Here is a 16,882-nt window from a genome sequence, read left to right on the forward strand (position 1 = left end):
GTGCTAATTTTCAGGTTTATTGAGTCAGGTACTCCACCAGTGGTAAGAAGAGACAATAGGACACTCCAGTTACCCCAAGTGTTGGAAGTGGCAACATGTTTTGGTACCAAAAATAGAAAAGTCTTTGAATGCAAACAAAGAGTTGGCCCAGTGATATTAAAATACATCAGCAGGGAGGTTTTACCTCTTTGATCAGTGGTGTTGACCTTGGTGCTGAAGACCTAATATGTATTCAGTCCCATTGTGGTGGTATGAATAATTTATCTTGGTGCTGACAACCTAATATCTTTGATGTACTCAGTCCCATTGTGGTGGTATGAATAATTTATCTTGGTGCTGAAGACCTAATATCCTTGATGTACTCAGTCCCATTGTGGTGGTATGAATTTATCATGGTGAATTTGCTGTCTTTATTAGACTCATCCTGATGGTAACGCAGTCTGACTGCTGGTGACTATCCAAGCCAATCCAGCCAGCCGTTCCACTTCACTGCCAAATTGCCAATACTGAGTTAGAACTAAGAGATTTTATATATATATATATATATATATATATATATATATATATATATATATATATATACATGTTCCCATTACCAGGTCTGACAAGATGACAAGAGATGATGTATATTCCCAATACCAGGCCTGAAAATAAAATAGATAATGTATGTTTTGAATACTGGACCTGAAAAGAGATAATGTATGTGCCCAATACAAGGCCTGAAAAGAGATGATAGCAGGCCTGAAAAGAGATAATATATGTTCCCTATGGGCCTGAAAATAGATAACTTAAGTTCCCAAACTAGGCCTGAAAAGAGATAAATAAACCCAATACCAGACCTGAAAGAGATAATATATGCATCTTTCATCATACTGATCAATAAGATGTAGGCAAATGTAGTGAAAAGTGCTGGATATAGAGATTTATGAAATTAAATTTGGAAGAATAGGGAAATCGAAATTGTGCATAGTAGTGATAAGAAATGTGACACATTGAAAATTGTTAAAAGTGACACATTTTGCATGCCTTTTACTTGAATTGTACATTAAAGGTGGTAAGGCACGTCAAAAAACACATTTTTGATGCCTTTTACTTGTCTTGCACATTAAAGGTGGCAAGGCACATCAAATAACACATTTTTCATGTCTTTTACTTGTCTTGTACATTAAAGGTGGTAAGGCACATCAAATAACACATTTTGCATGCCTTTTACTTGTCTTGTACATAAAAGGTGGTAAGGCACATCAAATAACACATTTTGCATGCCTTTTACTTGTCTAGTACATTAAAGGTGGTAAGGCACGTCAAATAACAAATTTTTCATATGCCTTTTACTTGTCTTGTACATTAAAGGTGGTAAGGCACATCATATAGCACATTTTTCATCCCTTTTACTTGTCTAGTACATTAAAGGTGGTAAGGCATGTCAAATAACACATTTTTCATGTCTTTAACTTGTCTTGTACATTAAAGGTGGTAAGGCACATCAAATAACACATTTTGCATGCCTTTTACTTGTCTAGTACATTAAAGGTGGTAAGGCATGTCAAATAACACATTTTTCATGTCTTTTACTTGTCTTGTAAATTAAAGGTGGTAAGGCACATCAGATAACACATTTTGCATGCCTTTTACTTGTCTAGTACATTAAAGGTGGTAAGGCATGTCAAATAACACATTTTTGATGTCTTTTACTTGTTTTGTACATTAAAGTGGCAAGGCACATCAGATAATGCATTTTTCATGTCTTTTACTTGTCTTGTAAATTAAAGGTGGTAAGGCACATCAAATAACACATTTTGCATGCCTTTTACTTGTCTAGTACATTAAAGGTGGTAAGGCATGTCAAATAACACATTTTTCATATGCCTTTTACTTGTCTTGCACATTAAAGGTGGCAAGGCACATCAGATAATGCATTTTTCATGTCTTTTACTTGTCTTGTACATTAAAGGTGGTAAGGCACATCAAATAACACATTTTGCATGCCTTTTACTTGTCTTGTACATTAAAGGTGGTAAGGCACATCAAATAACACATTTTGCATGCCTTTTACTTGTCTTGTACATTAAAGGTGGTAAGGCACATCAAATAGCACATTTTGCATGCCTTTTACTTGTTTAGTACATTAAAGGTGGTAAGGCACATCAGATAACACATTTTGCATGCCTTTTACTTGTCTAGTACATTAAAGGTGGTAAGGCATGTCAAATAACACATTTTTCATATGCCTTTTACTTGTCTTGTACATTGAAGGTGGCAAGGCACATCAGATAATGCATTTTTCATGTCTTTTACTTGTCTTGTAAATTAAAGGTGGTAAGGCACATCAAATAACACATTTTGCATGCCTTTTACTTGTCTAGTACATTAAAGGTGGTAAGGCATGCCAAATAACACATTTTTCATATGCCTTTTACTTGTCTTGTACATTAAAGGTGGCAAGGCACATCAAATAATGCATTTTTCATCCCTTTTACTTGTCTAGTACATTAAAGGTGGTAAGACACGTCAAATAACACATTTTTTCATATGCCTTTTACTTGTCTTGTACATTAAAGGTGGCAAGGCACATCAAATAATGCATTTTTCATCCCTTTTACTTGTCTAGTACATTAAAGGTGGTAAGGCACGTCAAGTAACACATTTTGCATGCCTTTTACTTGCACATTAAAAGTGATAAGGCACATCAAATAGCACATTTTTCATCCCTTTTGCTTGTCTTGTACATTAAAGGTGGTAAGGCACATCAATTAGGACATTCTTCATGACTTTTACTTCTAAGTTTACCCTTTCATTATGAACATAACTTATAGCATTTCAAAGTGTCGGCTATAAAACATGGCATATAACTTGGAGCTATTTTTTTTTTTGGAGGTGGGGTATCTTCCTGATTTTGTCCAACATCAATGGGAGTTAATTGTGGTCTGATGATTGTCATATCAAAGGGAGTTTTCACAAAAAGACATATTATGTGATGTAATTTGTCCTAAAATGGTTCGGAGTTAATTCAGTATGACAACCACTACCTCTAATCCTCTAGCTAGTCCTAACGTAGTGCTGACAGCCACGGTAGTCATCTTGAAATCCTTGTTATTGCTCTCTAATGGTTTTATCACCATTAAATTTCCACTGAAAGACTTTATATGATGTCAGATTGGTTGTCAGTCAAAATTGTACCAGTCTGACATCGAGTATGTTGGTGTAGACCATCTTAATATTCTTGTTAATTCTACTCCTCCTGAACAGATGGCCATGTACTTATGTCCTGTATGTAATAATTATATGTACTGATGTCCTGTATGTAATAATTATCTGTACTGATGTCCTGTATGTAATAATTATTTCTACTGATGTTCTGTATGTAACAATTATCTGTACTGCTGTCCTGTATGTAATAATTATCTGTACTGATGTCCTGTTGTTGTTGTTGTAGGGTTTAACACCATTTTTCAGCACAAGATAGGCTATACATGGCGGCCAGTATTAATGGTGGAGGAAGAACCCGGGAAAACCGCGGAAAGAACCACCGACCCACGAGAAGCTACCGGCAAGCTTTCTCACATATCCACATTTGCCGAGCCCGAGACTCGAACCCATGCAGACTGATGTCCTGTATGTAATAATTATCTGTACTGCTGTCCTGTATGTAATAATTATCTGTACTGCTGTCCTGTAAGTAATAATTCTATGTACTGATGTCCTGTATGTAATAATTATATGTACTGATGTCCTGTATGTAATAATTATATGTACTGATGTCATGTATGTAATAATTATATGTACTGCTGTCCTGTATGTAATAATTATCTGTACTGCTGTCCTGTATGTAATAATTATCTGTACTGATGTTCTATATGTAATAATTATCTGTACTGATGTCATGTATGTAATAATTATCTGTACTGATGTCATGTATGTAATAATTATCTGTACTGCTGTCCTGTATGTAATAATTATCTGTACTGCTGCCCTGTATGTAATAATTATCTGTACTGCTGTCCTGTATGTAATAATTATCTGTACTGATGTTCTGTATGTAATAATTATCTGTACTGATGTCATGTATGTAATAATTATATGTACTGATGTCATGTATGTAATAATTATCTGTACTGCTGTCCTGTATGTAATAATTATCTGTACTGATGTTCTGTATGTAATAATTATCTGTACTGATGTCATGTATGTAATAATTATATGTACTGATGTCATGTATGTAATAATTATCTGTACTGCTGTCCTGTATGTAATAATTATATGTACTGATGTCATGTATGTAATAATTATCTGTACTGATGTTCTGTATGTAATAATTATATGTACTGATGTCATGTATGTAATAATTATATGTACTGCTGTCCTGTATGTAATAATTATCTGTACTGATGTCCTGTATGTAATAATTATCTGTACTGATGTTCTGTATGTAATAATTATCTGTACTGATGTCATGTATGTAATAATTATATGTACTGATGTCATGTATGTAATAATTATCTGTACTGCTGTCCTGTATGTAATAATTATCTGTACTGCTGCCCTGTATGTAATAATTATCTGTACTGCTGTCCTGTAAGTAATAATTATCTGTGCTGATGTCCTGTATGTAATAAACATTTTTAATTTGATATGCACATAAGCCATAATTATGGTTTACATGTAGAATTAACAAAACAATAAACAATTCATAAGGTTCACACATTAAAGTTAGGCTTTGATATTTTTCACTTTTGACCACCCTGACAAATATAGCACCAGCATAGGCATTTCTAAGTTCATTTGTTTATCTGTCACTATCTTTTGTTTAACTAACTCTCTCTCTCTCTCTCTCTCTCTCTCTCTCAATCATCAGCTCTGTACTCTTGAGAAGTGTTCTGATTTGGGGTGTGGGCAATGGATTTGAAAATTATAAAGTTTTAATGACATGACGATCAAAATTGGTTTTGATCTGTTTCAAAAATCCATATAACTTCATTTGGCAGTTGTTGTTTGTTTCCCTTTTATTTTAGCACAAATGGTCACTGACCAGAACAGCTTGTGTGGTCGCATATTGTCCGTCATTAGTCCATTAACACAAAATTGTTATCGCAACTTCTCCTAAACTGCTTGGAGGATTGCCATGAAGCTTTACACACACATACACATTCACACACACGCTCATACACGCACGCACGCATTCATACATACATACATATTGCTCAAGAAGATGGTTCCAACTATCGCCATTAACAATGATAAGTGATCTTGTTTTGAATTCCATAAAATTTTTTTGCGACAGTGGAGCTTCGGTTATTTGAGGGACAGTGTCATTATATACATTTGTACCTTTTTGATTTTCGAGATAACAGCTAAAGTTCTATAAATGTATGTATTTTAACAAACATGCAGGAGAAGAGGACCACATAAACTGACATACAAACATAGGGTCTGATGATTAGTACACATTTAGGTCGTGGAATTATTAGGGGCCATAAGGCCTGGACAATACATGAACCGTAACCTTTCGGGACGTTTATTGACAACAGTATGGTGTTGCCAGTTACTCATGACCTCTTTTGTTAGGTGGCATTGGTTTTTTTAAAAATTTATTTATTTAATTTATTTATTATTTCTTAATATTTTTTATGCGAGTGTGGTGGTGGTGAGTCTGTGACATATGGGACAGTATGTGTCCTTTACCAACCCAGGGACTAAATTACTCATAGTGTATACGATCTCTTCTGTAAATTAAAATAAAAAGGGGGTCCATCTGAGTTATGCAATAATACAAAAGTATTAAAAAAATTGGACAGTTAAAGAACAATTGTGGAAACAAATAAGTAATATAAAGATATTGAATTTGTTTTATATCTGGTAGACCATAATTTTTGCAGGTAAACTCTGCTAATTAAAAACTGACATTAATAAACTCTGGTAAACACCATTTAATTTAAAACTGACAATTGTTATGTATAACTAATTGAATTTTTGGTCTGTTAGTTTTTTTAAAAAAATGTCTTCCATTAAATGCTACTGTAATGTAATTTTGTTTACTGGATTTGATATTGTCCAGAACAGAGTTCAGTTCTGACTGATTAAAAAAAAAAAATGTATTCTTTCTCAGAGTAAGACTCATTAAGTTGAGTCAAGGTCACAGCTGGTCGACGTGACATTCAGAAATCATTTATCATTAAACGATTACCCATTCAGAAAATACTTGTCATCAAACAGCTGTCAACCCATCTTCGCTAGCCAAGGTTCCAATGTGATAACCATATCTACACCTTGGCGTATCGAGCAGATATTTTTGTGCTTCGGTCTGTGAATTTCACTGGATGCAACCGCATCCAATAAAGATTAAGTTGTTCAAATTTGAACACTATTCCTACATGATCGAGACAAAGGGAGCACACAGTTGGAATGGACTGATAAATAAGCACTTTTCCAGTATGGTCCGTGTTTGCACAAATACCTTTCACTCAAATCCACCAGTAATGGCTTCCATCTGGTACATAGTCATACTTTTGATGTTAACCTTCCAAAGTATCCGTTTTAGGTCTATTGCCACCACCATTTTTGGCAGATGTACAATGCACCACACTATTGGTTAGTGGGCATTACATACTATGAGAGGCAACTCATGAAATCCAATTGATGTCGCTAGGACAAAGCACCAATATATCTGTTCGATACGCCAAGGTGTAGATAGGGTTATCACATCGGAACCTTGGCTAGCGAGGATGCTGTGAACCAGAAAGTGCCAAGCATTTTCTTTTAGAATTTACCAAATATAATGTTTTCATACTGTAGATACACTGCTCCAATATACAGTCATATCTTCTATTTTCACATTTATTTCTTTATTGTCCTTCATCCCTCAAGTCAATCAGTTCACTTAAGTAAATATTATTGTAAATAAGCAGAGAGCTTAAAACAAGCTTATGCTTGTTGCTCACTCATTTATATGATATCCCTTAATAAGTATACTTGTCAGCACTGACTTCCAATGGTGTCAGATTTATCATGAGTTGCTTGTTGGGCCCGATCAGGTCAAGTGTTGGAGTGAGGGGTGACCAAAATTTCAAAAAGGCCACAACTTTCCTTTAAAGGGCACCAAAGCAAACGTTTATGTATATATTTACTCAAAGTATGCATGATATCCAATAAAGAAAAAAAAGATGGTCAGTTTCAAGTGACAACTGACTATAAGTTTGCAGGTGTATATGTTTTCTTTTTAGCAAAGGAGGATGTTTCCGGAAACCCCTTGAAACCCCATACCACCGATCTTTGTTTGACAATATAAAAATATATAGTTTTTGTACTGGTGTGTATGATATGTGTTTTTTTTTTTACTCGCAATTATTAGTATGTGTTGATGTCCCCTTCCCCCCTTTTCTTGTGCTGTGTAACATCTATTTTGTTATACTGATGTTATTTTGTAAGACTACTTTGTCTATCTTGCATAGCGCCTTGATAGCATCCTTCGTCATCCTCACCTCTTACAGAAGAAGAAATGCGCAAGCATAAATTTTAATTGCCTTCAGAACTGCTAAAGATCTAAATTTTGTTTTATATTCTCATTCATGAACAAGCCACAATTCACAACGTCTGCCATATTGGTCATACTGAGCAGTGTAGTAATGTGCATCACTGATCAGTTTTCTTCCTTTAAGATAACTGGTCAGTATCGAAGCCTCGTTCGATAATTCTTCAGTATTTAATCCCCCTTGAAGCTGTTTCACACTCAAAGTCATATCGGGTAATGTCTCCAGAAAAACGTCAGGGTTCAGAGGATATGGAGGCCTGCCTTGAAAAGATGGTGGCACGAAAAATGATATCGTTAACTTTCTTGAATTGTTGGGATGGACTTTTGTCAGCATCGGTGTCGTCCAGGTCATCTGTACACCTTGAAAATAAATAGTCACAAAGAAAATGACCGTGACATTTGGTATAGGGGTTCTCGATTATTGCAGAGTTTCGTTGTCTTCTGGATAAATTATACTTTTGTTTATTGTGTTTGGAAAGGGAGGGGTTCTCCCACTTAAACTCGTACCAATATGTACAGCCCAAAAACTTAGCTTTGGTATTTTGGGGAATTGCACTGTAGCTGGTATGTTTTTAGTTTTGAAACCAGTCGTGGTAAATCTGGGATAAGCCTTGTACGTTCGATACTTTCAAGCGTCCACTCACTTAAAAGTATGCATATGATAACAGTATATAGTAATAACGGTAATAATGCAAATAAAGCCATTTTGTTAAACTTACTAATAAAATTACATACGGAAACAGTGATAATGCCTTTTATCATATATGTATTAATAAAAACCAGATACAAGAATAACAATTTTGTAACCATTGAAGAGACAAAGCATAAGAGCTTTACAAGAAACCAATATTTATCAGAATTGCAGGAATATCAGCACTTTTAAACATATCATAACTTTTAAATATATTATGACTTAATTAACAATAACCAAGAATTTCTAACTGCCCTTATTGAACAAAATTTCTTATAAACAGTTATATATAAAAAACAAATGAAAACTACTTGCAAAATTTAAAAGACACAAATATCATTACGAAAGTCAAACAATATAACAAGGTATGCACCACTCAACAAGATAACATTTACTTCACAAGGTAGTTGTATTTAAATGTTTCTGTCAATTTTGGGAAAAATACAAAATAGATTTTAAAACTCTTGAAACAGTAAGATATAAAGTGTTATTATTGTGCTGAGATTCTTCTCAGTTAAAGCTGCCTACTTGTTGCTTTTGCTTGTGACACGACAATGGTTGATTGCATTCGATGCAGCAAGCCGTATTAGGATATATACACCCAGATCTGATGTTCGACAACTCATATTACACATCGAAGGTCTCACTGTATAGTTTCGGATTTTGACACCCCCACTACACCCCTAATTTTTACGATGGAAGGCATCAGCCTGATTATCGTAAGCCTATCGTTTATAAATTCACACCTAAGGTAAATTTTATCTGGTTGAAATTTACTTTGAGTTGGGCTTGAAAATGTGTTGGCTTGTTTGGTGATTGACTGACACAGTTAGACTAGCACTGGAGATCAAATGCGTAACTTTGGCTGCAAATGAACATCTTACGTATTTACGTATGGCTGCTACAGAGGTAAATATAGAAAAGTTGAGATGGTTGATGTTGTTGTTGTTATAGGGTTTAACGCCATTTTTCAGCACAAGATAGGCTATACATGGCGGCCAGTATTAATGGTGGAGGAAGAACCCGGGAAAACCCCGGAAAGAACCACCGACCCACGAGAAGCTACCAGCAAGCTTTCTCACATGTCCACATTGGCCGAGCCCGAGACTCGAACCCACGCAGACAGAGGTGAGACGGCAGTGATCCGTGACGGAGAGCGCTTTAGACCACTCGGCCACTCGGGGCCCCCCGAGATGGTTGAAGGGTGAAAAGATGGCGAACTTGTTATAGTACTAGTGAACTTTAATCATGTATAAGGCGCATTCAGATTCTTTTAACCTTCTTGTCACAGGAAAATATTCAAAATGGTTATTGGCTGTCAAAAATGAATGTTAAAAAGAAGGTTGTTGGTAGTGTCTGTTAAGTATAAAAGCACCAGTTGTAAAAGGAATTAACCTTAATACCTCATTTAAAATCTTGCAAGCATGCTCTCTACAAAAATCTTTCGTTAGTTTTTATTTGTGTCTTTAATGTTACCTTATTCTAATATTTCTGCAATAGGTTATTGTCGGATGAAAAATCACCACAAAAAAAACCTGTCCAATGAGACCGAAGAGATGTAAATTAATGCAGGATTTTGGAGTAATCGTCCTTGATGGTTCATGTCTATTATGTTGTGATTGGGTTATCGGTAGATTATTTATTTATTTATTTTTAACGGAATACGTTCTTACCTGTCTCATTTTCGCCCCTTATGTAATGAAAAAGTCTCCTGAACCCTACGATAATGGCTTCCTGGTAATCGAGACCAACCAAAACGGTGCTTGCCCACTTGGCACGCCCGAGATGACGAGTTTGAATCACCGGGATAGAGCGCTGTGCACAAATAATAAAATCTGATTTAGAATTCGTGCGACTGTGTTTTATTTCATTTAAATTAAAGAAATATATTTAGTATCATAAAAATGCACTCCAACGATGAGTGTTGCCTTTCGACGAGTAAATTCGTGCCTGTAAAAGAAGAATTAATTGAGAAGCCTATGAGATCTTTCAGACGAAGACGCCTGATTACTGGACAAACGATACTCAGTTTATCACAATTTCATACGGTTAAAAATAAAGCCATTTTTTTAAATATAGATTTTGCATAGGTATGGCTTATTTCGGTATACGTTTCGGTTTATTTCGATATAAAATAATAGTTTTTTTTCTGGTTCAATGACAAGTTTCGGGGGTTAATAAAACTGCTTTAAAACGTTTAATCAATTGCTTATCAAATCTGCCTCATTGATTGACCTTTGATTATAGTTGTGTGCTTAAGAGATAAGCAAGATATCATTTTATACTAAAATGAATAACGGGAAGATAATGTTTTATTGTTACTATAGCGATCGAAAAGAACAAATATTTCTGGAAATTATTGCCCATTTAGAAGAGCCGCACGTGGCTAAAGAGATAAAAATAGGGAAACTTAAATTTTTTGGAAAACAAGCCAGTGTACAGGACGAGAGTATTTCAAAAGGATATATCACATGTTTAATTCATGCTCGTTACATGGAGGATTTGCGTGTGATGTTTAAGACTAGACAGGACAGTAGCCGAAGGTCTTTACAACTCGAACATTTAAATGGTCTTTAATAGTTCTACATGTTCACATGATTTTGTTAACAATTGCTGCTTAAAGCCGCAACGCCATTGTTGCGTGCGAAAAGTCGCATATGCCATATCATCTGAACAATACTGAATCTTGAAAGATATTGGCCCTAAACATCATTGGGTTCCATTAAAACCAGATAATATCGACATTTCATCACATTATGAGCTATGTAATATCTCCCTCTAACTGAAAAGCCATGCCATTTTTCACATGTGTACGAATTAATCCGATGTTGATCGGTGACATCCGTGGGATTTCAGTCAAATGGAACACAAGATCTGACATTATCGTTGTTAACATAAGAAGCTAACACCACGCTAACACCATATTGGATTGTTTTCAGCCCATCTTCGCCCTACAAGGTATTCCAACGCCCAAGCTGATCACCCAAGTCTTATTTTTATTTATTTTACGCGTTTACTTCTCACGTCGGTTTCTTCATTCATACGCGAATTAATGTGTGCGTGACGTGCGAATGTTGTTGCTATTAGCTTAGTCATTAATGAAATTTGTCGAATGTACCACATCATTATTTCTGAAAAAAGAATGGAATTACAAGCGACTTTGTTGACTAAATTAGAAGGCGGCACTTCTTAATTCAAAACTGAACATTTCAACGTCGCCTAATCCTAACATCTTGATTATTTCACAGAACGGTCTGTTAACAAATCATTTCCTTCCTTCCAAACTTGAGTTTGATTGGAAGAATGGTAAAATTTATGATAAATGGCGGCATTTGGGCATTAAAAGCTTTTTAGACAAGTACCACATTTATGTTTAAATTTTGTGTGGTGCAAAATCTTTACACCAATTTAAGCATTGTCTAGACAGGTTATCTTGTTTACGATGTTCGCATACATATTTAGAGTCGTATGACATAGACTTGTCTCCTAAACAGTTCTGTTGAATATAACATATCACTGCAAAATCATAAATATTAAACAAGGGGTTTTGTCACCAATTTTGCCAAGTAAGTATTGTCCATGCCGGATATATAACAAATGCACACACTAGACTGAGCATGCATAAAAAATATTTAAGAGACTGATATAACATAGACTGATCTCGTAACGTCAGTAAATGGCACACATTTACAGATGGTAAAATGCCATTACATTGATAAGCACCTTGTTACATACATACATACATACATACATACATACATACATACATACATATACGGATCAAGTTTATATATAATGCTAAAGTTATATTGAAAAAAGACAATCTGGAGATAATTTTAAATTGAAGAGGTACTATATGGCGATAGCAAGCGGGTACATTTTGTTGCAAATATTTTATTCCTTGAACTTCAAATTCTAGCTAAAAATTCAACAAATTAAATTAGGTTTGCAGCTAGAAAACACAAAAAGTCGAGAATTCATAAGCATAAATGTCAGAGAAGCAAATAACGTACAGGAACGGGAAATTGGACATGAAGGTGATCTTATAATCGGCCCAGACAACATCATTACAAAAAATGTTACTTGGACAGTGGTGGCGACCACGTGCTGTAAAAAGACGTCAAACATTTTACGCGTTAAGATTCAAATTTGAGTAAAATAAAAATGTCGGACTCTAAGGTTTGACCAATACTTAAAAATCCTTGGCTCAATTAGTATTTAAGTTGCATAGATTTGATGATTCAATTTGTAACAATAATCACTGTTTCAACGTTAACCGTACCCTTACATGATACAAAGAAATAATTACCAAAATTAAATCCGGAGCTTGAAGTCACATTAAAGCCAATCGCCATAATAGTCATTACTTCCATTGTTTAATTTGGTTTATATCAATTTAACTGTAATTGTGCTATTGGCGATTTTTCACATATCCACAGGATTTGTCGTCGGATGGCATTCCTAACTGTATTTTGCATGAAGTTTACTTCACTAATATGAAATGTTGTATATTTTAAACCAAAGAAACATCAGAGACCCTCATCAGAGTTCTTGTTCAGGTTTTAAGGGGTGAAAAAGTAATCACCTTCCAATGCTTGATTTTGAAAGAAGAAAAAGGTAGATCTGTGGTGTGTACCACTTTGTTTGGCAAGTTTTGACGAATAAACATAATTTTACTTAACTAAAGTATTTTCCTTCAAAATATCTTGATCCAAACTCTGATTTTGACTGTAATAATGGAATAAATTTGTATGTAGAAAATTACGTACAGACGTCAGAATTGTCTCCGATGTAAATTATATACTTTTTACTGTTAGTTTATGTATTTTATGATCTCTAAAATGTCTTTAAAAAGTCGTCAAGAAAACAATGCAAGCAAATTTGTAATATGCTTCGGCATGGATGTAAGATGTCAAACTGCTCACGCATGCTTACCGAAACTACAAAACAGAATGCTTCCCAACACATCCAATTTGAACAATAATTACACAGGACATAAATTTTCATTATTTCGTTGACACGAACACGAAGAAACGTTCAACAAAATTAAATCTGGTGTTTGATGTCATGAAAAAGACAAGTCATGTTTTTTATGTTTAACAGTTGTTAGTTTATGGGAGATATGCAATTACTCAGAATTTAAACTACATTTTAAAAGCTATAGAAGCTTTGAATGGAATACTTTACACGCACACATTCCAGTTACGGACTAGTTTTTGTGTTTAGTATTTCCGGTGTGTCCTGCTTGTCTCTGTTCGAATGAGTGCTATCTTACGAAGCGTTCACAGCAACAACAAAAATCAAAACAAACAACACCATTCTTTCTACATTAACATCTAGACGGATTTAGCTATAATCTGAGTATGAAAATAACACAGATTGTGCCTAAGATCGTCGTAAGGGCGTTTAACCCATGAAATAAAATATTCGTTTATAACTGACTAATTGTCAGAATATTTTTGCCATATAATATAAAGTAAAAGGCCGAAGTCGACCGCATGAATCGATTTTATTGTTGTTGTTATGGGTTTAACTCCATTTTCCAGCACATGATACATGCTGACCAGTATATCTGGTGCAGAAAGAACCAGGAAAAACCCCGGGAAGAACCACCGACCCAGGGGAAGATACTGGCAAACTTTTTCCCATATCCACGCTGACTGATCCCAAGACTATAACCATGTAAAATAAAAAAATGTTCAGTCTTCGATAACTACAGTTTATGTGAATGTAAAAACAAAACAAATCGATAATAATACAAAGAATGGAGTTCTATATATTTTGCTTTTTTTTAAATTTATCTAAATGAAGCATAAACAGGCGAATTTCCGCTAAATTTATTTAAATATAGATTACAAAGTCGAAGGAGCAAATATTTCTGTTTTAGTACAAGTTTCCTTTTTTTTCTCTCATATAACAAAAAGACTTTAAAAAGCTGTATTCCACTACTTACTGTCAGAAGATACCGATAATATGTTCCTTCCTACCAAAATTTTGAAGGCTTACATTCATCTACCTTCAATTGTTACAGCAGATAACCGTATGAAACTTGACGTAACCGATGCCGTCTTATCCATCTTATTAGTGATGAAAGAATACCCGCACCCTTCCTCATAAAGAGTAGAATAGAAATCCTGATAAAATGAAGCTAGGATCGTTTATTGTTGAACTTCTTCAGGCTACATACAGTAACGGAAGGCTATTCCAGATAAACTAAGTGTATACGATAAATTGTAAGTTTATGACAAATGCCAAGTGTAGATGATAAATACTAAGCGTATCACAAATACTAAGTGTATATGATAAATATTAAGCGTATGATTAATACTCAGTATATATCATATATGCTCAGTATATGTGGTAAATACTAAGTGTACATGATAAATACTTTGTGTACAAATAATTACCAAGTGTACACAATACATACTAAGCGTATCACAAATACTAAATGTGTATTATAACTATTAAGTGTATATTATAAATATTAAGTGTTTGGTTAATACTAAGTTTATATGATACATACTAAGTGTATGACAAATAATAAGTGTATATGATTTATATACTAAGTACATATGATAAATTCTAAGTGTACATGATAAATACTTTGTGTACATGACAAATGCTAAGTGTACATGATAAATACTTTGTGTACATGATAAATACTAAGTGTACAAGATAAATGATAAGTGTATGACAAATAGTGCACATGATAAATTCTAAGTGTACATGATAAATACTTTGTGTACATGACAAATACTTTGTGTACATGAAAAATACTAAGTGCACATGATAAATACTTTTTATATATTTTTTATGTTTTCTAATTTCATGGTGTTTGTGTTTGTAATCATATCATTAAAAATGTTTTTTATCTTATAGGTGTTGTCTAATGTTATAAAGCGCTTAGAGCTTCTAAATATTAGGAGCTATACAAAGTCCTCATTATTATTATTATTATTATTATTATTATGACAAATAGTGTACATGATAAATACTAAATGCATATGATAAATACTACGATTGACAACTTACAGTTTTTCGCCATGACATGTAGTCTTTGTGAGAATCCACTCTTCTTCTCATTCTTCCTGGAAAAAAGTTAAACGAGATAGTAAAACAGTGCACGAAAATAGTACATTTTTGTTTATCACAGCACAGTTTTCTTTCCGGGAAGCCATATTTGCAGTTCCTGACGCTTACTTCAGTTCGATGTGTGTGTGTGTGTGTGTGTGTGTGTGATTTGGATTTTTAATGTAGCTTTTAAAAAAATTCAGTTATATTGCTACGATGTCTGCAGTGTGGCAGTTTATAGTGATGTCTAGACAGACATGTAACATCATGTCCCACCTAGTCACATTATACTAGCAAGGGAACTGTTACAACCATTTTATAAGTCTCTGGTGTGATTCGGCCGGGGTTCGACCCCGCGACCTCCAGCATCCGAGGCGAACGCTCTAAACACTAGGCCACCGGAGCGGTTACTTCAGTTCTGAAGTAATAGAACCATAAAGGGCAGTAACTATCTGATATTCATTTCGAATGTGTTTTTGTATGCGGTTTGCACCATCATTTGGCATTATGTTCAAGAGGGCAAACAACTGGATGGGTGAGGACAAGCTAGAAAGAATATGGTGTATTACGGTTCTACACTTGCGATATTTAAGATAAGGCGAGTATTATACATGACCTTAATATGCAAGAATTACTGTCCCTGGCAAAATACAATATCAATGATTGGTTTGCTTATCATATTACATATGGAGTAAGTAGTGGCGTTTGTCTGAAATTAAACGTTCAGCAATGTTAATCCAAGTGTTAAATTCGGACAATCACGTACCGACTTTGTCAACACGGTTAACAGAGAGAGAGAGAGAGAGAGAGAGAGAGAGAGAGAGAGAGAGAGAGAGAGAGAGAGAGACTTACTTTCCCAATAAAACCGAATATACAGTAAAACAGTTTGCAAGATAGTGGCTATATCTGACCTGTCTATTTATCTACCGCAATAAAATTAATATACCAGTAGTTCATTTTGTGGAATGCCTATCAATAAACACTTGATTATGATAAATGTACAGAAACATATAAAATTTCGACAAGACTCTGGTTATTGTCATCAGGTCTTGGTAAAGAGACCTTTTACACAGGTTTTGATATCAACATTCTTTTTGTGTCATGACAGCACGCGAGCGGAGGAATATCAGAAAAATGCCAATTAATGATTCGAAACCCCACATTGAATGGGTACGCCCTCCTAATTAGTGTTACTTTACTGGTCCCTGGCGGATGTTTGACTGTTGTCTTTGTTTGCGGCGCCGTGATCTAATGCCATGTTTCTTTATTTGTATCTGAATTACGTATGATCAATGACAGGAGGTAATTAAAGCTTGTTAATTGTTTGTTTTCATGAACAACTATGAGATTACTATAACTTTACAGTAGACTTACTGTTGTTTCTGCATCTACTGACCTATCGACAATAACGAACGTTATCTATTATCTAATTTCTGTTGAGTATAAAACAGTTTCCAGTCCAGGGTCGTCTAATTCTCCACCCGCCGATTCTGAATTTTCTACCTATTATAGAGGGCGCCAGGGAGTCAGTCATGTAGTGCATGTAGCTATTTGCAAGAAGTCGAAGGGACTGACGGCCATTATGTATTACC

The 16,882-nt window shown here is 34.6% G+C and overlaps 1 protein-coding gene and 1 long non-coding RNA gene across 2 annotated transcripts; both read right to left on the bottom strand.

The window, feature by feature from the left end:
- Positions 1–4: 4 nt before the first annotated feature.
- Positions 5–803, bottom strand: LOC149803868 (uncharacterized). Its single transcript, XR_016420269.1, has 2 exons — positions 345–803; positions 5–279 (listed from the first exon to the last, which is right to left on the bottom strand). It is a non-coding gene; the product is annotated as an uncharacterized LOC149803868 (long non-coding RNA).
- Positions 804–7,496: 6,693 nt separating this feature from the next.
- On the bottom strand, positions 7,497–16,239 carry LOC149803869 (heme-binding protein 2-like). Its single transcript, XM_089953681.1, has 4 exons — positions 16,143–16,239; positions 15,252–15,307; positions 9,893–10,034; positions 7,497–7,888 (listed from the first exon to the last, which is right to left on the bottom strand). The coding sequence occupies exons 2-4, from the start codon at positions 15,300–15,302 to the stop codon at positions 7,560–7,562; spliced, it is 522 nt and encodes a 173-aa protein (XP_089809807.1). The 5' UTR covers positions 15,303–15,307; positions 16,143–16,239; the 3' UTR covers positions 7,497–7,559.
- Positions 16,240–16,882: the final 643 nt, after the last annotated feature.

This window comes from Sinohyriopsis cumingii, chromosome 3 (genome assembly GCF_028554795.1).
Source record: "Sinohyriopsis cumingii isolate HCF-2022 chromosome 3, ASM2855479v2, whole genome shotgun sequence".
In the NCBI taxonomy this organism is placed as follows: Eukaryota; Metazoa; Mollusca; class Bivalvia; order Unionida; family Unionidae; genus Sinohyriopsis; species Sinohyriopsis cumingii.